Genomic DNA, 21,660 nt, shown 5'->3' on the forward strand with positions numbered 1-21,660 from the left:
CGAGCATGTCACTTGAGCACCCGCGATACATGGTGCATACCTGAGTACCCGATGCAAACTCAGTAGCGAGCACTTGCGCTTAAGACTAATGACAGCTTATTCAGTATGATGACCTAATGCTATCAAATTTTGTGTCGTACCTCTGGGTTCAAAATGTTCACTATACCCCTTGATAAAATCCTTGAGGAGTGTAGTTTCCAAAATGGGGTCACTTGTGGGGGGTTTCCACTATTTAGGCACATCAGTGGCTCTCCAAACGCGAGATGGCGTCCGCTCTCAATTCCAGACAATTTTGCGTTCAAAAAGTCACACAGTGCTCCTTCTCTTCTGAACTCTGCCGTGCGCCCAAACACTGTATTTTCCCCACATATGGGGTATTGGCGTACTCAGGAGAAAAGTTTTGGGGTCCATTTTCTCCTCTTACCCTTGTGAAAATAAAAAAAATTGGAGCTAAAACATCATTTTTGTGGAAAAAGGTCGACTTTTTTATTTTCACGGCTCCATGTTATAAACTTCTGTAAAGCACTTGTGGGTTCAGGGTGCTCACCACACATCTAGATAAGTTCCCTGAGGGGTCTAGTTTCCAAAATGGTGTCACTTGTGGGGGGTTTCCACTGTTTAGGCACATCAGGGGCTCCCCAAATGCAACATGGCGTCCACTAATTATTCAAGCAAATTTTACATTCAAAAAGTCAGAAGGCGCTCCTTCCGTTCTGAACCCTGCAGTGCTCCCAAACAGTGGATTTCCCCCACATATGGGGAATCTGCTTACTCAAGAGAAATTGCACAACAAATTTTGGAGTCCATTTTTTCCTGTTACCCCTATGAAAATAAAAAAATTGGGTCTAAAGTAATATTTTTGTGAAAAAAGTTAAATGTTAATTTTTTTCTTCCACATTCCAAAAATTCCTGTGAAGCACCTGAAGGCTTAATAAAGTTCTTGAATGTGGTTTTGAGCACCTTGAGGGGTGCAGTTTTTAGAATGGTGTCACTTTTGGGTACTTTTTTTCATAAAGACCTCTCAAAGTGACTTCAATTGTGATGTGGTCCCTAAAAAAATGGTTTTGTAAATTTTGTTGGAAAAATGAGAAATCGCTGGTCAACTTTTAACCCTTATAGCTCCCTAACAAAAAAAATTGGTTCTAAAATTGTGCTGATGTAAAGTAGACATGTGGGAAATGTTATTTATTAAATATTTTGTGTGACATATCTCTCTGATTTAAGGGCATAAAAATTCAAATTTTGAAAATTGCAACATTTTCAAAATTTTCGCCAAATTTCTGTTTTTTTCACAAATAAACGGAAGTGATATTGAAGAAATTTAACCACAATCATGAAGTACAATATGTCACAAAAAAACAATCTCAGAATCAGTGGGATCCATTGAAGTGTTCCAGAGTTATCACCTCATAAAGAGACAGTGGTCAGAATTGTAAAAATTGACCTGGTCATTAACGTGCAAACCACCTTGGGGGGTAAAGGGGTTAAGCTAGTGAAGGGCAATTTGACATTTCATTTGTGGATTTCGTACTAATGATTTTTTTTTGGAGGGGCGCCATTGTAATTTTTGCTTAGGCAGCAGAAAATCTAGGATAGACCCTGCAACAGGATAGAAACATTTGACATTTCAGTATACTAATTGGGTGTTTTATCACCAAATTGCCATATCTAAACACATCTTGAGTAAAAACTTACCTATGATGACAGTGCCAATATAAAGACTGGTCAGCACCCTCACCAACCAGAAAGTCCTCTGTAAATAGTAAATAATATGTTACCATAAGTCACTGTTTAATTCTTTTGGAATTAAATCTATTGAATAGAAAATGGCTACAGTATCACCCAAGGTATAAAGCGCCTAAATCAGCTCAATTAATGAAAGAAAGAGAGAATGCTAAGGAATGTTTGTAAGTTTAGTCAAATAGCTTTCCTGATCATTTTCTTTGTTTCTAATTGAAAATAAAATCTTTTATACAGGAAGTTTAGTCACCTGATCTGCTAACAAAAACTGTATATATCATTAAATAGATATCTTAGACCTAATGAGCCCAGTGTACTTACTTTGAAAATCTGTATTTGTATAATCCTGATTCAAAATGAGCATTTTTTGACTAAAAGCTGCAGCTTGTACCGAACACTGTGAGAAGTCAGCAGCAGGAGGGACACTGAGGCAAATTAGGCAAAGTTGGCTGTGATTGGGTTTAAACACTTCATGAAGGGTTGTACAGTTTTTCTGACCAGGACTATACAGGAGTATATAGCAGCTGCAGGCTCGTTCTGGAGGACTGTTTTCAGTATACAGTAGGTGAAACTGTGTTGAAACAGTTTGTTAACACTGTACTGTGCGACCTCTCTGGTTTATGTGTGTCAGTTCTCTCCTGTTATCCTCCATGTTGCGTTTATTGAAGAAAACAACTGCAGACTTATGTTGTAAAGGGATTAGCTTCAGCAGACAGCAGATGGCGCTGTGCTCTAAACTGTATTATATGACAGCTCTGTTTTTCTTTTTGTTTTGTTTTTTTCTGGAATCCGATGAAGATAATGGTTGGTGTATGTCCCAAGTAAAACATTCAATTGCCCTAAAATATCTGGGTGCTGAGTTCTTCTTCTGAAAGCTAAAATCTGCTTAAGTACACCAGTCTCATCAGGTCTAGGAGATCTATTTAATAATTTATACAGGTTGTTTTGTGAAATCTGGTGACAGATCTTGCTTTAATAATTTATTGAAATTAATTATTTATTTAATTGAATTCATTTATACGTGTCAGTGATGAGCAAATCTGCCAAAATTGTAATTTGATTGTTCATTTGAATTTGGCCAAGAAATTAGTTTTGCATCAAAGTTATTCGATGTGAATTAAATATTCTTTATTATGCTCTGGGGTCTGGGACATTTTGCAAAAATCCCATGAAGCGACATGCAAAAATTCATAATCAAGAGGATTCAATTTTTTTTTATAAAATTCAAAGCAAATTCAAATAATCTGGAACAGAATAGCTCATCTCTAGTACAGATATAACTTATATACTAATTCACATCTCAGCTGCTACAAAACCACTTTATAAGGAGAAAAAAGAGAAGCAGAAGTTTTTTTATGTCAATCAATTATTAACATCTCTCTATATCCCCATGCACAGGTAGACATAGATGGCAGAGGCCCCCTAAGGGTATGTTCGTGTAGGGCATTTTTGGTGCGCTTTTTTCATGCAAATTGCAAATTTTCAGTAGCGTTTTACAGTACCAGCAAAATCTCTGAGATTTCTGAAATCTCATGTACACAGCTTGAATTTTTTTTTCCTGACTGTTTTGTCAAAAAGCTGCGTTTTTGCAGAATGGAGAATGTCACTTCTATCAGCGTTTTTTCAGCATTTTTGCAGCGTTTTTCACCCATTGAAAGCAATGGGTAGTGCAGTAGTAGTAGTGTGAACAGACAATGATTTCTGGAAGTATTCCTGAGCTCATGCAGTGATTTGGAAGATTGAATCATGTTTGTTTATAATTAAGTGCTGCCTAAGGGCCCATATATCACGAGAATCCAATATTGACCATTGGTCTTGTCCTTTGTGCACATGGATTTCTCCAGAATCTCTGAATCTTTTGATATTATGTACTGTATATACACCACGTGCAGAATTATTAGGCAAATGAGTATTTTGATCACATGATACTTTTTATACATGTTGTCCTACTCCAAGCTGCATAGGCTTGAGAGCCAACTACCAATTAAGTAAATCTGGTGATGTGCATCTCTGTAATGAGGAGGAGTGTTGACTAATGACATCAACACCCTATATAAGCTGTGCCTAATTATTAGGCAACTTCCTTTCCTTTGGCAAAATGGGTCAGAAGAGAGATTTGACGGGCTCTGAAAAGTCCAAAATTGTGAGATGTCTTGCAGAGGGATGCAGCAGTCTTGAAATTTCCAAACTTTTGAAGCGTGATCACCGAACAATCAAGCGTTTCATGGCAAATAGCCAACAGGATCGCAAGAAGCGTGTTGGCCAAAAAAGGCGCAAAATAACTGCCCATGAATTGAGGAAAATCAAGCGTGAAGCTGCCAAGATGCCATTCGCCACCAGTTTTGCCATATTTCAGAGCTGCAACGTTACTGGAGTATCAAAAAGTACAAGGTGTGCGATACTCAGGGATATGGCCAAGGTAAGGAAGGCTGAAAAACGACCACCGTTGAACATGAAACTTAAGATAAAACGTCAAGAATGGTTCAAGAAATATGTTAAGACTGATTTTTCAAAGGTTTTATGGACTGATGAAATGAGAGTGGCTCTTGATGGGCCAGATGGATGGGCCAGAGGCTGGATCAATAAAGGGCAGAGAGCTCCACTCCGACTCAGGCGCCAGCAAGGTGGAGGTGGGGTACTGGTATGGGCTGGTATCATCAAAGATGAACTTGTGGGACCTTTTCGGGTTGAGGATGGAGTGAAGCTCAACTCCCTGACCTACTGCCAGTTTCTGGAAGACAACTTCTTCAAGCAGTGGTACAGGAAGAAGTCAGTATCGTTCAAGAAAAACATGATTTTCATGCAGGACAATGCTCCATCACATGCATCCAAATACTCCACAGCGTGGCTGGCCAGTAAAGGTCTAAAAGAAGAAAAAATAATGACATGGCCTCCTTTTTCACCTGATCTGAACCCCATAGAGAACCTGTGGTCCATCATAAAATGTGAGACCTACAGGGAGGGAAAACAGTACACCTCTCGGAACAGTGTCGGGAGGCTGTGGTGGCTGCTGTACGCAATGTTGATCGAAAACAGATCAAGCAACTGACAGAATCTATGGGTGGAAGGCTGTTGGCTGTCATCATAAAGAAAGGTAGCTATATTCATCACTAATTTTTTTGTTTTTTGTTTTTGCATGTCAGAAATGTTTATTTCTAAATTGTGTGCACTGATATTGGTTTACCTGGTGAAAATAAACAAGTGAGATGGGATTATATTTGTTTTTTATTAAGTTGCCTAATAATTTGGCACAGTAATAGTTACCTGAACAAACAGATATCCTCCTAAGATAGCCAAATCTAAAAAACCACACTCCAACTTCCAAAAATATTAAGCTTGGATATTTATAAGTCTTTTGGGTTGATTGAGAACATAGTTGTTGATCAATAATAAAAATAATCCTCTAAAATAGAACTTGCCTAATAATTCTGCACACAGTATAGTGCGATATTTAAAGTCTTTGCAATTTTACTTTGAGGAATATTTTTCTGAAATCGTTCCACAATTTATTGATGCAGTTATTCACTGATTGGTGAACCTTGACCATCTTTGCTTCTGAGAGACTCTGCCTTTCTAACATGCTCTTTTTATATGCTCTATGTTCAGCTGTGAATATAATATGGATCTAAGAGATTTCCAATATGTAACTGTATTGGCCTATCCTTAAGTAGACCTAACGCCACCAAGATACCCCTTTCTTAATTAGTAAAAAAGTGCAAAACTGCATAACATTGAATGCAATTGCCATGACAGCCTTGTTTAATTAAATAACAGCAAACAATTAAAACATAACATTAAATACAGATCAATATGCAACTATAGCATAGCCTCCAGAAAGGAGGGGGATTTAAGGTTCAAAACCACCTTTAACTGCAACAAACAGCATTTCCACACTGCCCCAGCCACACTGCACAGGATCAAAGGTACCCCAGCTGAAAGTTACCCATACCAAGATATCCCACCGAGACCTGAACCCAGTAGGGACCCGCTTCTAATTCTGTAAAAACACTGAGCCACATGGTAGTCACCCATCCCTGCACTGTGCTCCCTCGTGCAATCAAAATCCTTTAACCGGTTCAGGACCGCCCACTGTACATAAACGTCGGCGCTGCCCGGGCTCTGTGCAGCGCCGACGTTTAAAAACGGTGGGTGGTCCCGCAGCGCTCAGGACCCCCAGGGTCCTGCTAGCGCTGCGGTACCGGTTCAGAGCGATAGCTCTGACATGTGGCATCATGGGGACCTGAATGGATCAGGTCCCCATGATGTTAACCTGTTCCTATCTTCTAGATGCCGCGATCCATAGCGATCGCGGCATTTAAAAGATAGCAACAGCTGGTGGTCGGCGATCGGGACCCCCCACATACCTCAGGAGCGGCGGGGATCCCGGTGCTGTGACCTCTGACATCATTGAGACCTGATTGGCTCAGGTCTCGATGATGTCAGCGTCACACCAGCCAATCAGAGAGATCACCAGGGAAGTTTGTTTTAGCAACAAACTTTCCCGGGCGATCTGCCTGATAAATACACTGTTTCTCCTCCGATCTCAGTGAGAGAGCAGAGGAGAAACAGTGTGACAAGAGCTGTGTCAGCCTTGCCACTGTGAAAGTAAAAAAAATAAAATAAAAAAGAAAGTAAGAGTTAGGGTTAGTGAGTCTGTCAGATCAGTCAGTCCTGTCAGATCAGTCCTGTCAGATCTGTCAGTCAGTCAGTCCTGTCAGATCTATCAGTCAGTCCTGTCAGATCTATCAGTCAGTCCTGTCAGATCAGTCAGTCAGTCCTGTCAGATCAGTCAGTCAGTCCTGTCAGATCTATCAGTCAGTCCTGTCAGATCAGTCAGTCAGTCCTGTCAGATCAGTCAGTCAGTCCTGTCAGATCTATCAGTCAGTCAGTCCTGTCAGATCAGTCAGTCAGTCCTGTCAGATCAGTCAGTCCTGTCAGATCTGTCAGTCAGTCAGTCCTGTCAGATCTGTCAGTCAGTCAGTCCTGTCAGATCTGTCAGTCAGTCAGATCTGTCAGTCAGTCAGTCCTGTCAGATCTGTCAGTCAGTCAGTCCTGTCAGTCAGTCCTGTCAGATCAGTCCAGTCAGTCAGTCCTGTCAGATCTGTCAGTCAGTCAGTCCTGTCAGATCTGTCAGTCAGTCAGTCCTGTCAGATCTGTCAGTCAGTCAGTCCTGTCAGATCAGTCAGTCCTGTCAGGTCAGTCAGTCCTGTCAGATCAGTCCCGTCCGTTCAGTCCGGTCCGTTCAGTCCAGTCAAAAAATCTAAAAATAAAATGGCCCGTCAGACTTATACCGCAGAGGAGGTGTATGCCCTGCTGTGTTCTGACACTGATGACAGCGCAATCTCAGATGGCGATGTGGATTTTGAGGGCTTTAGTAGCGGCGACACTGAGAGCTCAGAAATGAGCAGTGATTCTGGTCCATCCTCAAGCCCAAGGACCAGTACAACAATAGGGGCAAATAGCGCTACTGGAGAAACGTCTCCAAATCAGGGAACACTGCCCAGTACAAGCGCTGTCCCTGCTACTAGTGAATTGGCGCACGCCAGTGTACAAGGGGCTTTGCCACATGATCTAGCATTTCCCAGATGGGAGGCTTCGGATTCGGCTGCTCCATTCAGCCCTGATTTCAACGCCACTCCTGGTATAAATGTGGAGGTGGAAGATTTTGGACCAATTCATTTTTTTAATTTGTTTTTTACAGACAGCTTGCTAGAGCATATTGTCGTGCAAACAAATTTATATGCATCCCAATTCATAAGCCAGAATCCCCGATCTTACTATGCTAGGGCAAATTTATGGACACCAACTAATGTCCAGGAAATAAAAAAATTTTTAGGACTTACATTTGCCATGGGGCTTGTTAAAAAACCGAGCATTCGATCCTACTGGTCCAACCACCCTGTTCAAGCCACCCCTATGTTTTCAGTCATTCTGCCTAGGACCCGTTATGAAATGCTCATGCGGTTTTGGCATTTTAACGACAATAGTCAATGCCTGCCCAGAAATGCCCCAGAACATGACAGGTTATATAAAATTAGACCCATCATTGAAAATTTGTCAGAAAAATTCTTAAGCCTCTACACCCCAACACAAAATATTTTTATAGATGAGTCCCTTGTAAAATTCAAAGAAGACTGCACCTCAAGCAATTTATCCCATCTAAAAGGGCAAGGTTTGGAATAAAGATCTATAAAATGTGCGAAAGTTCAACCGGATACACATCCGCTTTCCGCATATATGAGGGGAAAGACAGCCAACTAAACCCACCAGGATGCCCTACTTATCTGGGGACATCTGGAAAAATTGTTTGGGAGCTGATAAGTCCATTTTTTCAAAAAGGCTACAATCTATATGTGGACAATTATTACACCAGCATACCCCTATTTAAAAGTCTGGTTGAACACAACATCGGGGCTTGTGGGACCATCCGTAAAAACCGTCAGGGGTTTCCACAACCATTGGTCAACCAAAAGTTCCAAAAGGGGCAGTCAGGGGCTGTACGCAACGGAGAGCTGCTTGCCCTGAAATATAGGGATAAGAGGGATATTTTTGTCCTCAGCTCGATCCACACAGATGCCACAAGGGCCACTGTAGAACTAGGATCCACCACTCCGAAGCAAAAACCTGTGTCAGTCATTGACTACAACAAACACATGGGGGGTGTGGACCTTGCAGACCAGGTTCTACAGCCATACCAGGTATCAAGAAAGTCCTATACCTGGTATAAAAAGTTGGTTATCTATTTGTTTCAGGTGGCCACATACAATTCTTTTGTGTTGTACAAAAAAGCAGGAAATTCAGATCCTTTTCTTGATTATCAAGAAAAGGTCATTGAAAATCTTGTCTTTCAAAGTGTTAGCCCCGCTCATCCATTAGAATCTGAGGATGTGAAAAGACTCACTGAGCGACATTTTATTGCACTTATTCCAGCAACGGAAACAAGAAGGAACCCCCAGAAAAGATGTCGTGTATGTACTAAGAGAGGAATGAGGCGTGATACCCGCTACTATTGCCCACAATGCCCATCATTGCCAGCCTTATGCGTCACTGACTGCTTTAAAATCTACCACACAGAACCACGTTTTTATACTGTAAAAATGTATCCCAATTTGTCATTCAAACATTTGGTTCATTTAGTGAATGACATATTCGAGTAGAGCTCACTTAATTTCCAGGGGGGGTTCTCCAGAATCTAAACCTTCCATTGCGTGCTTGTTTCTGGAAATCATCCATCGAGTTAAAATGGTCACTAAACCCATAGATGAATTCCCAGAGGGGTGTCATTTCCAAAATGGGGTCACTTCAGGGGGGATTCTTTAGCTCTGGTACTCTGAAAAGTGCCAGAACAGCATAATCCCCCCTGAAGTGACCCCATTATGGAAATGACACCTCTGTGGGAATTCATCTATGGGTTTAGTGACCATTTACCTACTTATTTTCCCACCACTAGATTAATTTATACAGAGGAGTAGATTGTAAAATTCGGTCACTTGTGGGTTTCCTCTGTTTAGGCACCTCAGGGGCTCTCCAAATGCAACATGGCGTCCGCTATCCATTCCAGTCAAATTTCCATTCCAAAAGTCAAATGGCGCTCCTTACCTTCCGAGCCATGCCGTGCGCCCAAACAGTGGCTTTGCACCACATATGGGGTATCAGCGTGCTCAGGAGAAATTGCACAACACATCTTGGGGTCCATTTTTTCTGGCTGCCCTTGTGAAAATTAAAAATTTGAGGCTAAAGTAGCAGTTTTGTGATAAAAATGTGTTTTTTTATTTTCACCCTTCAACATTATAAAATTGTGTGAAGCCCCTGGGGGTTCAAGGTGCTCACCACACATCTAGATAAGTTCCTTGAGGGGTCTAGTTTCCAAAATGGGGTGACTTGTTGGGGGTTTCCTCTGTTTAGGCACCTCAGGGGCTCTCCAAATGCAACATGGCGTCCGCTATCGATTCCAGTCAAATTTCCATTCCAAAAGTCAAATGGCGCTCCTTACCTTCCGAGCCATGCCGTGCGCCCAAACAGTGGCTTTGCACCACATATGGGGTATCAGCGTGCTCAGGAGAAATTGCACAACACATTTTGGGGTCCATTTTTTCTGGCTGCCCTTGTGAAAATTAAAAATTTGAGGCTAAAGTAGCAGTTTTGTGATAAAAATGTGTTTTTTTATTTTCACCCTTCAACATTATAAAATTGTGTGAAGCCCCTGGGGGTTCAAGGTGCTCACCACACATCTAGATAAGTTCCTTGAGGGGTCTAGTTTCCAAAATGGGGTGACTTGTTGGGGGTTTCCTCTGTTTAGGCACCTCAGGGGCTCTCCAAATGCAACATGGCGTCCGCTATCGATTCCAGTCAAATTTCCATTCCAAAAGTCAAATGGCGCTCCTTACCTTCCGAGCCATGCCGTGCACCCAAACAGTGGCTTTGCACCACATATGGGGTATCAGCGTGCTCAGGAGAAATTGCACAACACATTTTGGGGTCCATTTTTTCTGGCTGCCCTTGTGAAAATTAAAAATTTGAGGCTAAAGTAGCAGTTTTGTGAAAAAAAGTTAAATGTTCATTGTTTTCTTCCACATTCCAAAAATTCCTGTGAAGCACCTGAAGGGTTAATAAACTTCTTGAATGTGGTTTTGAGCACCTTGAGGGGTGCAGTTTTTAGAATGTTATCACTTTTGGGTATTTTCTGTCATAAAGGCTCCTCAAAGTCACTTCAAATAAGATGTGGTCCCTAAAAAAATGTTTTTGTAAATTTTGTTGTAAAAATGAGAAATCGCTGGTCAACTTTTAACCCTTATAGCTTCCTAACAGAAAAAAATTTTGGTTCCAAAATTGTGCTGATGTGAAGTAGACATGTGGGAAATGTTATTCATTAACTATTTTGTGTGACATATCTCTCTGATTAAAGGGCATGAAAATTCAAAGTTTGAAAATTGCAAAATTTTCAAAATTTTCGCCAAATTTCCGATTTTTTCACAAATAAACGCAAGTGATATCGAAGAAATTTTACCACTATCATGAAGTACAATATGTCACAAAAAAACAATCTCAGAATCAGGGGGATCCGTTGAAGCGTTCCAGAGTAATTACCTCATAAAGTGACAGTGGTCAGAATTGAAAAAATTGGCCCGGTCACGAAGGCAAAAACAGGCTCTGGCGCGAAGTGGTTAAAGATCCCTTTCCGCCAACTGCTGCAACAAAGTGATCAAATCAGCTTTAGTAACCCTTAAAATAAGAATCTTATACGGCTGGTGGCTGACATGTTCAGGGTACAATTACTCCCATTGGAAAATGGACACCCCCTCAGTGACCCTTCTTTATATATCCATGGTGGCTCAGTGGTTAGCACTGCAGATTTGCAGCGCTGAGGTCCTGGCTTCAATTCCCACCACAAACAACATCTGCAAGGAGTTTGTATGTTCTCCCTGTGTTTGTGCGGGTTTCCTCCGGGTTCTCCGGTTTCCTCCCACACTCCAAAGACATAGTGATAGGGAATTTAGATTGTGAGCCCTGATGGGGACAGTGCCAATAATGTCTATAAAGCGCTGTGGAATAAATGGTGTTATATAGGTTAGTAAAATAAATAAAAATATACCCTCTGGTTAGGTACCCACCAATAAGGTAACCCTCATTATTCTCCTCCCTCAAAAAATTCCGTCTCAAAAGCTTCCCTTTACCATTAACCCCTTATAAGCCAAAATTAGTGCCTAGCATCCCTCCTAAGTTATTGGACTCTTCCTTAAGCCCTGGGGTTAGCTGCACAGTCCGGGCCATTGCTCTAGGACTCAACTTATCTGAATTTGGGGTTGTACATCTTGCTTTGTTTTTTCGTTTTCAGAAATATGACTATTATCAATTCTATCGTTCTTCATGTGATACTGTACACTTCATGGCCAAAATTACTGGGACTTCTTAACAGGGCCGGCGTCAGCACCCGGCGTACCCGGGCAAGTGCCGGGGCCCTGGAAAATCAGAGGGGCCCACCGCCCACTCACTGTCGGGGCCCGGGCCCAGCCGCCCACTCACTGTCGGGGCCGGGCCCACACACCCACCCGCCCACTCACTGTCGGGGCCGGGCCCACACACCCACCCGCCCACTCACTGTCGGGGCCCTGGCCGCATCTTCGGCACCTGTTCAGTGACGCAGGCGCTGCTTGATTGCCGGCAATCCCCCCAGACACGGCCGCGCACTGTGCGGCTGTGTCTGCTAGTAATGACGCGGCAGGGTTGACGGCACTGCACCTTTAATTGTGCTTGTGTGTTGCCCCTGCCGCGTCATTACTAGGAGACACAGCCGCACAGCGCGCGGCCATGTCTGGGGGGAGTGCCGGCAATCAAACACCGTCGGAGGTCCTGCACAGATGGGGGGGAGCGGCCCGGACCCGGACCCGACCGCAAGTGGGCCCCTCTGATGGTCCAGGGCCATGATGTCTGTGACATGCCGGGGGCCCTGCACTGCCCCATACCTGAGGAGCTGCTGGACAGGACACTGGACCGGGGACAGGTGAGTGAGGCTTCCCCAATCCCCATATTAAAAATACTTGTAATGGGTCTGTGTGAGTGCATGTATGTGAATGTCAGTGTGTATGACTGTGTATATATATTTGTCTGTTTTATATATGTCTTTAAGAATTTGTGTAAAAATATGTGTATGTCTGTATGTGTACTTATCTGCGTACCGTGTGTGCGTGCATGTGTCTGCGTACTGTGTGTGCATGCATGTGTCTGCGTACCGTGTGTGTGTGCGTGCATATGTCTGCGTACCGTGTGTGCGTGCATATGTCTGCGTACCGTGTGTGCGTGCATGTGTCTGCGTACCGTGTGTGCGTGCGCATGTCTGCGTACCGTGTGTGTGCGCATGTCTGCATATGTGAAGGATGAAGTGGCAGGCTGGGCCCTGTGTACTATACATATATTTCTCTGCCGTATCTGTGCATCATGAATCATGTATGTGTTAAAAGGGCCCACTGAGACTCTTTCGCCCGGGGCCCAGAAAAACCTGGAGCCGGCCCTGCTTCTTAATCATTGAATTCAGGTTTTTCACCCACTTCCATTGCCACAAGTGTGTATTAAATCCAGCTTCTATCCATGCAGCCTGACATTACTTACATTTGGGAAAGAATGGGTTCTTCTAAAGAGCTCATAGAATTTGACCGTAGTAATATAACAGGAAGCCACTGTTGTAATAAGTCAGTTCTTGAAATTTCTTCCCTTCTAAATAGTTCACAATTAACTGTGTGTGGTATTTTTGAAAAGTGGAAGCGTTTAGGAAACAAAACAATTTTCCAATAAACTGGCAATCCACAAAGTAACAGAGCAGGGCTGCTGACTCAATAACTGCACAGTTCTATACCTCCACTGCCATTAACTAATAGCACAAAAGCTGCGTGCCAGGAACTGCAGCTACATCCATGATTAAGGCTATATTCACATAGAGTGTTTTTGCAGCAATTCTCTGCTGCGTTTTTGTTTAATGCAAATTAAAAGCTACTTTTTACATTACCAGCAAAAGTGATGGGATTTCAGAAATCTCATGCAAACACTTTATTTTATTTCCTTACTGAATGAGAAATGCAGCTTTTTTTTTAAATCTGCAGCATGTTAATTCTTTCAGCGTTTTTGCAGCGTTTTTTCACCAATAGAAAACAAAAAGAAAATTAAAAGATTGAACAAATGTTTTTTTCTCAGTGTGTTTGGGGAATAAAACTAACTTAACCGAACATGTACTGTTAACAATGCAAACATGCAATCCACACCCCAAAAAAATGCTTCAAAAAATGTAACAAAAATTTCACAAAAATGCCACAACAAGGATGTTTTGAACTCAACATTTTTACTACCAAAAGAGCAGGTTTTGGCTGCTAAAAAAACAGCAGCAAAAACTCTGTGTGTGAATGTAGCCTTACATCAGCAAGCAAAATGTCAAGTTTCACTTAGAGGTGTGGAAAGCATGCCACCACCAGACTCTGAAAATAAGTTGTATGGAGTAAAGTGATGCATCATGTTTATTTAGTCACATGTCAAACAGTAAAAAAAAAGTCATGCCAATTTTTTGGCCAGACAATGACCTTTATCAAGCCAGGGTAATTCTGAAAACGTTTCTCTATAAACCATATCTTCTATGTTTTTTTTTCTAGTTCTGCGTACTTGACGGTTGAGTGAGGCCATAGAGATAGGAGTGCAGCCCAATGAACAGAGGCTCAAGTGTGCTTGGCACCAATGGTTTAACTCTTTATGGGCATCTTTTAGGCATACATATTTAAAGGGCATGTGTCCTTTCGACTATAGTTCAAAACTCACTCAAAATTTTTAAAATCACTGTAGTGGACTAATACATTCATTAACTATTCTTACCAATTTTCCTCTTATTCCAGGCAATATGACAATAAAAGTGGTTGCAGTAATCAGACATATTATTATAATTTCAACGATTTTGGTGTCAAACAGGAATGGAGTTCTCCATAGGGAATAAAATGGGAAAACAGCTGTTTGCATGCTGATTTTCTTTTGGCCAGGAGACCTGAAAATTGTAAAGTGAAAAGTTTCAAAACAAATAGAAACAATATATTAAAATTAATTGTAGTCAAGAAGCAGCAAAAAACTAAACATATTCATTTATGCATTTTTTTAAATTCTTTTACTGTTTTCATTAGCAAAATTTCATAGCTGCACATCCTATGTAAGAGAAATTTGAGTATCTTTATGTTGCAACTCTTGGGAAGAATATGTGTTATGGTAGCTGAAACATGAAACAAGAAATATAAGCATATTTAGCAATGTAAATGCACATTTGTGAAACCGTTCGGACAAGTCCTTTGCATAGTTATTGGCTGCGAAGAGCCACAAATATTAGTACCGGCCTACAAGAAAAGGTTTTATATACCGTATTTTTCAGACTATAAGATACATCTGACCATAAGACGGACCCCAAATTTTGGAGTGGAAAGTAGGAAAAAAAATATTTTTCATAAGATGAGGGTACATCTTATAGTCTGAATAGGTCTCTTATCTGGGGCGAGGTGGAGTGGGGGTCACAGGAGGCAGGGTCCCTCAGGAAGCCGGCGGAAGTTGAAGAATGCTGCGGACCCTGGGTGTGAGAAGGGGGTGCTCCAGCAGTGGGGAGTTGTGGTAGTCATGGAGCAGGATTGCAGGAAGCAGGGCCCTCCATTCCCTCTCTCAGGAACCCGGCGGCGGCAGCAGAAGAGGTGAGATGCTGCGGGGCCGGTGTCTGGCTGTCAACGGTGAGGCAGAGCAGCATGCGCTGCTTTTCCAGTGGCCGCAGCCATCTTCCTGAAGCTGTGATCTACAGGAAAATGGCCGCCCGAGCCGGCGCATGCGCAGAGTGGGATCTTAGCAGCCATTTTCCAGTAGATCACAGCTTCAGGAAGATGGTCGCGGCCACCGAAAAAGCAGCGCACATTGCTCTGCCTCACCGCCAACAGCCAGACACTGGCCCCGTAGCATCTCACCTCCTCTGTTGCCACCACCGCCAGGTTCCTGAGAGAGGGAATGGAGGGCCCTGCTTCCTGCGATCCCGCTCCACCACCACCGCTACTCCACGGTAAGTAGGACCATAAGACACACCCCCCATTTTCCTCCCAATTTTTTTTGGGAAAAAGTGCATCTTATGGTCCGAAAAATATGTTACTTGGAAGTAAAGAAATTAAAGGGAATCAGTCAGCAGGTTTGTGCTATGTAATCTGCACATAGCTGTGATATTAAAGCTCTGTGCGAGTTAATGCAAACCCCATAGAACTGTATTACATTTTTTAAATTAACTCCGTATGCCTTATGTGATTTTATGTGGAGACATTCAGATGTTCTATTGGACACTTTGCAGCACAAGTATTCTTCACTAGATACATTGCTAATAGCGCACAAATGTGGCACTGTACAACTTGGCTTAACTTAATGGGGTTATGCCACAATAATATGTAGGTATATTTTTGAAGAAAAATGTTTGACCTTTTTTCAACTTCTATTTAAAATAATGTATGATTATAAATATTTTTTTTTATGATAAGCAGGTTGCCTATCAATTTATTAATACAGACTGCCTAAGGCTTATTCAGACGTCTATTTTTCACGTACGTGTTCCATCTGTGTTTTACATGGATAGAGTGTGCATCCATTAAAGTCTATGGTGCGTTTCACATGTCCATGTTTTTTTGCACTAGCACTTTTGCACTGGCACTAATAGAGACAACTGGGATGGGTGACTTTACTACAGTGAAGTGCAGCTAAACTGACGGAAAGTTGACTGCGCTTGTTCTGCCATCCAGTAACAGTTACGTATAGAAAGCCATAAGTCAGACAATATTACGAATAGGCAACATTCTTATGATAAATCACAAGTATATCTAAAACCATGCATAAGTCTTAATAGAAGTCAAATGAAAAAAGGTCAAAAATAATTTTTTTTTGTTAAATAAATCAGCATATTATTGTGCAGAACCCCTTTATTGTGATTATTTATAATGAGCAACCATCTAATGCTACCAGGTCTCTCCTCAATGTCATGGAATTGTATCATATTTCCATTTTCTGTTCTTATACAAGCAAAAGTAAATTTTTGTAATTAGAACTTTTTATATTTTCCAAAGAATAATAAGGTTCACAATGTTTGTAAGTGGCTCCTGTCTTGGTCCATAACAAGAATTGTTAAACTATTGTTACCTGCTGCTCTAACTGTTAAATAACTTATGCTGCCAGAATCTCATGCAGCATGAATCAAACACTGGCTGCGTTATTGCAGTTGTGTGTATTTCACTCCATGTGGTGTTTCAGAGAAAATATATTTTGTATATCTTTGAAGAGTAGTCTGAGACCAATCCCTCACAGCTGCTCCCCACAACGCTCTCCGTGACTAACAACGCTCTCCCTACACACACACATAGGAAAAGACCACCCATCTTGGGAACTGGGGTGGAGACAAGCAGCCAGAAACCTGCCTTGAACTAGTCATCCAAGACCAAAGTTCCCGAGTGGTTTTTAAAAGTACGTTTTCTCTGAGCGTCTTATTTTCAGCATATTTTCTTGTTCCCTTTAAATATCAGATTCTCATTTTGAAATTTGGACTTGGAGTAAAATGTGTAAAATAGTGGGCAATTCCATAAAAAACAGCCTTAGACCCACCCATTTATATCTATAGTTCACAAAAATCTTTTCATACTTGAATACCAACATGTCTTTTAGGGAGATGTAAAACACTATCTGGGGTGAGAGGGGCAAAGGTATTTTGACCTAGCCCACTTAAGTAAGGTGTGCCACATTTATTAAGAGATGCACTCTTATCAAGTTTTCATTCTTATTAAGTTTGTGTTATGCACTTTGCAGAGGGACCCAAAAAGACTGGCACCAGGCAAGCAAAAGAGCAGCCATATACACACTTGGCACAAGCTGCCCAGCTAGGCGAAACCTTGAGGGCCGGGAATACTCTTCACCCTGCTCCCAGTAAATGGAAGGGGGACATTGGCAGAGCCCTTCCCAAGCCCACTGTTGACGGACAGCTAATGTCTTGTGACACGGCTGGTGCCTAGTCAAGAACCAGGTGAGTACCTCTGCAAGAACCCCAGGAAGTGAAACCAGAAGAGAAAATTAGAAAATCCCTGAAAAGATAGCAACACTACTGCTAGCACCACTCACGACCACAGCACATAGGAACTGCAATAAACAGCAAAGCACTGAGCAGGGAGCAGAATTAAATAGCCTGCCTAAAGGCCAGGTGTTGAATACCTCCCAATCATCCCACTTCCTGCTAGCTTGCAAAGCACAATGAACATAATTCCACCACTGCTTAGTGCCAGACAAAGCAGCATCCTGCATTGCCTGGCAACTGGGGAAATCAGTGAGAGACATGGCGTCCTGCGTCCTCACACATCCTACAACACCAGAATGCGATGCTCCATAAGGTTGGGACAGTTTCCCTGCACGCATAGTAGCTCCAGCTGAAGGGTCAGGAAAATGGCAATGCCTGCAACCGGAGTAGCATATCACCGGACTTTCTCCATTCCCAGGTGGGAGCATGGATTCATGATTCCTAACAGTTTGGTGCATCTTTTGGGCTGTGTCAAAATTAAATCTACAACAGCCATAAGTTGGCACAAATTTCATCTACAATTTACTCCCAGTTTTCTAACATAGTAACATAGTTTTTAAGGTTAGAGCCTACAAAGATTATAGAGTATCAACCCCTAAAGAAAAATAATAATCTAGAACAAGATTATAATGCAAATATAGAACAACTTTATTGATGAGACAGAATAAAATCGTATAGCAAGATTAAAAATGGTCACTCGGGGTAGAAATACACACACATACAGAGCGGCACATGTAAGTAGTCCACAAATGGATAGTCGACCCTCTAGGCACATGTATTATATAGTACAAGAATACCTATGTACAGGCTAATATATTTCAAACATCGTGGACTTAATACATGTGAACTATGGGGCCTCCATATGAACCAGTTAGACAGATACATGCATAGGTGGGGGCCATATAAATAGTAAAGAGTCAGAACTAGAAACGTGTCAATAAGGTAAAAGGCTCACCCATAAAGTGCTGGTGGAGACCACTAGGTCGCTCTGAAGCCCCGACGCGCGTTTCGCGTAGCTTCTTCGGGGAAGCTACGCGAAACGCGCGTCGGGGCTTCAGAGCGACCTAGTGGTCTCCACCAGCACTTTATGGGTGAGCCTTTTACCTTATTGACACGTTTCTAGTTCTGACTCTTTACTATTTATATGGCCCCCACCTATGCATGTATCTGTCTAACTGGTTCATATGGAGGCCCCATAGTTCACATGTATTAAGTCCACGATGTTTGAAATATATTAGCCTGTACATAGGTATTCTTGTACTATATAATACATGTGCCTAGAGGGTCGATTATCCATTTGTGGACTACTTACATGTGCCGCTCTGTATGTGTGTGTATTTCTACCCCGAGTGACCTTTTTTAATCTTGCTATACGATTTTATTCTGTCTCATCAATAAAGTTGTTCTATATTTGCATTATAATCTTGTTCTAGATTATTATTTTTCTTTAGGGGTTGATACTCTATAATCTTTGTAGGCTCTATGTATATTTTGAGGAACACCCTGACTACTAATTATGTTAGATAATCACGGGGTTCGGTCCGTTGATTTATATAGTTTTTAAGGTTGAAGGAAGACTAAGTCCATCTAGTTCAACCCATAGCCTAACATGTTGATCCTGAGGAAGGCAAAAAAAACCCATGTGGCAACCACTAAGCTCCACATTGGGGAAAAAAATTCCTTCCCAACTCCATACGACAATCAGATTAGTTCCCTGGATCAACGCCCTGTCAAGGAATCTAGTATATATAACCTGTAATATTATACTTTTCAAGAAAGGCATTCAGGCCCTTCTTAAATTTTAGTAGTGAATCACTCATTACAACATCATGCGGCAGAGAGTTCCATAGTCTCACTGCTCTTACAGTAAAGAATCCCCGTCTGTGATTATGATTAAACCTTCTTTCCTCCAGACGTAGAAGATGCCTCCTTGTCCCAGTCTCTGGCCTCAGAGTAAAAAGATCAGTAGACAGGTCTTTGTACTGTCCCCTCATATACTGGTACATAGTAATTAGATCACCCCTAAGCCTTTGTTTTTCCACAGTAAATAACCCCAAGTGTAATAACCTGTCTTGGTATTGCAGACCCCCCAGTCCTCTAATAACCTTGGTCGCTCTTCTCTGCACCCTCTCTAGTTCAGCTATGTCTTTCTTATACACCGGAGAACAGAACTGTACACAGAATTCAAAGTGTGGTCGCACTAGTGACTTGTATAGAGGTAAAATTATGTTCTCCTCATGAGCATCTATGCCTCTTTTAATGCATCCCATTATTTTATTTGCCTTTGCAGCTGCTACCTGACACTGGCCACTAAACGTGAGCTTGTCATCCACCAATACACCCAGGTCTTTTTCAGTTACAGTTTTGCCCAGTGTTTTACAATTAAGCATATAATTATACATTTTATTTCCTCTGCCCAAGTGCATTACCTTACATTTATCCCCATTAAAGCTCATTTGCCATTTCTCAGCCCAAGCTTCTAGTTTACATAGATCCTCCTTTAATATAAAATTGTCCTCCTCTCTATTGATTAACCTGCAGAGTTTAGTGTCATCTGCAAATATTGAAATATTACTCTGTATGCCCCCTACAAGGTCATTAATAAATATGTTAAAAAGAAGGGGGCCCAATACTGACCCCTGTGGTACCCCACTGTTAACTGAGACCCAGTCTGAGTGTTTTCCATTAATAACCACCCTTTGTTTCCTATCACTGAGCCAATTCTTAACCCACATACATATATTTTCCCCTATCCCCATTGTTCTCATTTTATGTATCACCCTTTTGTGTGGAACGGTATCAAAAGCTTTTGAAAAGTCCATATACACAACATACACTGCATTTCCTTGTTCCAGTCGGGAACTTGCCTCCTCATAAAAGCTGATCAGATTAGTCTGACAGGAGCGGTCCCTCGTAAACCTATGTTGATATTGGGTCATGAGGTTATTCTTCTTCAGATACTCTAGTATAGCATCTCTTAGGAAACCCTCCAGCATTTTACCCATGGTAGAGGTTAAGCTAACTGGCCTATAATTTCCAAGTTCAGTTTTTGTCCCCTTTTTGAATATTGGCACCACATTTGCTATACGCCAGTCCTGTGGTACAGACCCTGTTATTATGGAATCTTTAAAGATTAAAAATAATGGTCTATCTATGACGTTACTTAATTCCTGCAGTACTCGCGGGTGTATCCCATCCGGGCCCGGGGATTTGTCAACTTTAGTGATTTTTAGACGCTGCCGTACTTCCTGCTGGGTTAAGCAAGAGACATTTAATGGAGAATTTTTGTTATCACTAATCATGTTTTCTGTCATGCGATTTTCTTGTGTAAATACGGTTGAAAAAAAATCATTTAGCATATTGGCTTTTTCCTCATCCTCATCCACCATTTCACCCAGACTATTTTAAAGGGGGCCAACACTATCATTTTTTAGTTTTTTACTATTTATGTAGTTAAAGAACATTTGGGGATTATTTTTACTTTCTTTGGCAATGATTCTCTCTGCCTCAATCTTTGCTGCCTTGATTTGGTTTTTACAGAATTTATGTAATTTTCTGTATTTATTTACTGCCTCATCACTACCTACTTGCTTTAGTTCTCTAAATGCTTTCTTTTTGTCACTTATTGCGCCCCTTACAGCTCTATTTATCCATAGTGGTTTCCTCTTATTTCTAGCATGTTTATTCCCATAGGGTATATATTGTGCACAGGTCATATTCAGGATGCTAATAAATGTCTCGCATTTGCTTTGTGTAGCTTTATGTCTCAGGATATCGTCCCAGTTTATTGCACTTAGATCATCTCTCAACCGTTGGAAATTTGCCTTCCTGAAGTTTAGTGTCCTTGTAACCCCTCTACTACACATCTTATTAAAGGTTACATGAAAACTTATTATTTTGTGATCACTATTACCCAAGTGACCCCCAACTCATATATTTGATATGCGGTCTGGCCTGTTGGTTAATATTAGGCCTAACAGTGCCCCCCTTCTTGTTGGGTCCTGAACCAGTTGTGAAAGGTAATTGTCTCTCATAATTGTCAAAAACCTATTACCTTTGCTTAAACTACAGGTTTCTGTCCCCCAATGTATTTCAGGGTAGTTGAAGTCCTCCATAATAATGACTTCTCCTTGAGTCGCTGCTTCATCTATTTGCTTTACGAGGATATTCTCCACTGCTTCCATTATTTTTGGAGACTTGTAACAAACCCCAATCATTAATTTAGTATTTTTTCCCCCTCCCCTTATCTCCACCCACAGGGACTCTACATTTCCATTAGATTCACATATATCCTCCCACAAGATGGGTTTTAAGGATGATTTTAC

The 21,660-nt window shown here is 41.6% G+C and overlaps 1 protein-coding gene across 1 annotated transcript in view; it reads right to left on the reverse strand.

Annotated features, from left to right (window-relative positions):
* The window catches only part of LOC141166324 (dual oxidase maturation factor 1-like), an 82,665-nt gene that overhangs the window by 25,664 nt on the left and 35,341 nt on the right, over positions 1-21,660 (reverse strand). Inside the window, exons 3-4 of the mRNA XM_073652894.1 lie at positions 14,092-14,257; positions 1,696-1,753 (exon numbers count right to left, since the gene is read on the reverse strand). Of these exons, the coding sequence (XP_073508995.1) occupies positions 1,696-1,753; positions 14,092-14,232 (199 nt within the window). The 5' untranslated portion in view covers positions 14,233-14,257. The remainder of the gene's footprint in view (positions 1-1,695; positions 1,754-14,091; positions 14,258-21,660) is intronic.

Source organism: Phyllobates terribilis, unplaced genomic scaffold, assembly GCF_046119375.1.
Source record: "Phyllobates terribilis strain yellow unplaced genomic scaffold, ASM4611937v1 Scaffold_11__3_contigs__length_659146591, whole genome shotgun sequence".
In the NCBI taxonomy this organism is placed as follows: Eukaryota; Metazoa; Chordata; class Amphibia; order Anura; family Dendrobatidae; genus Phyllobates; species Phyllobates terribilis.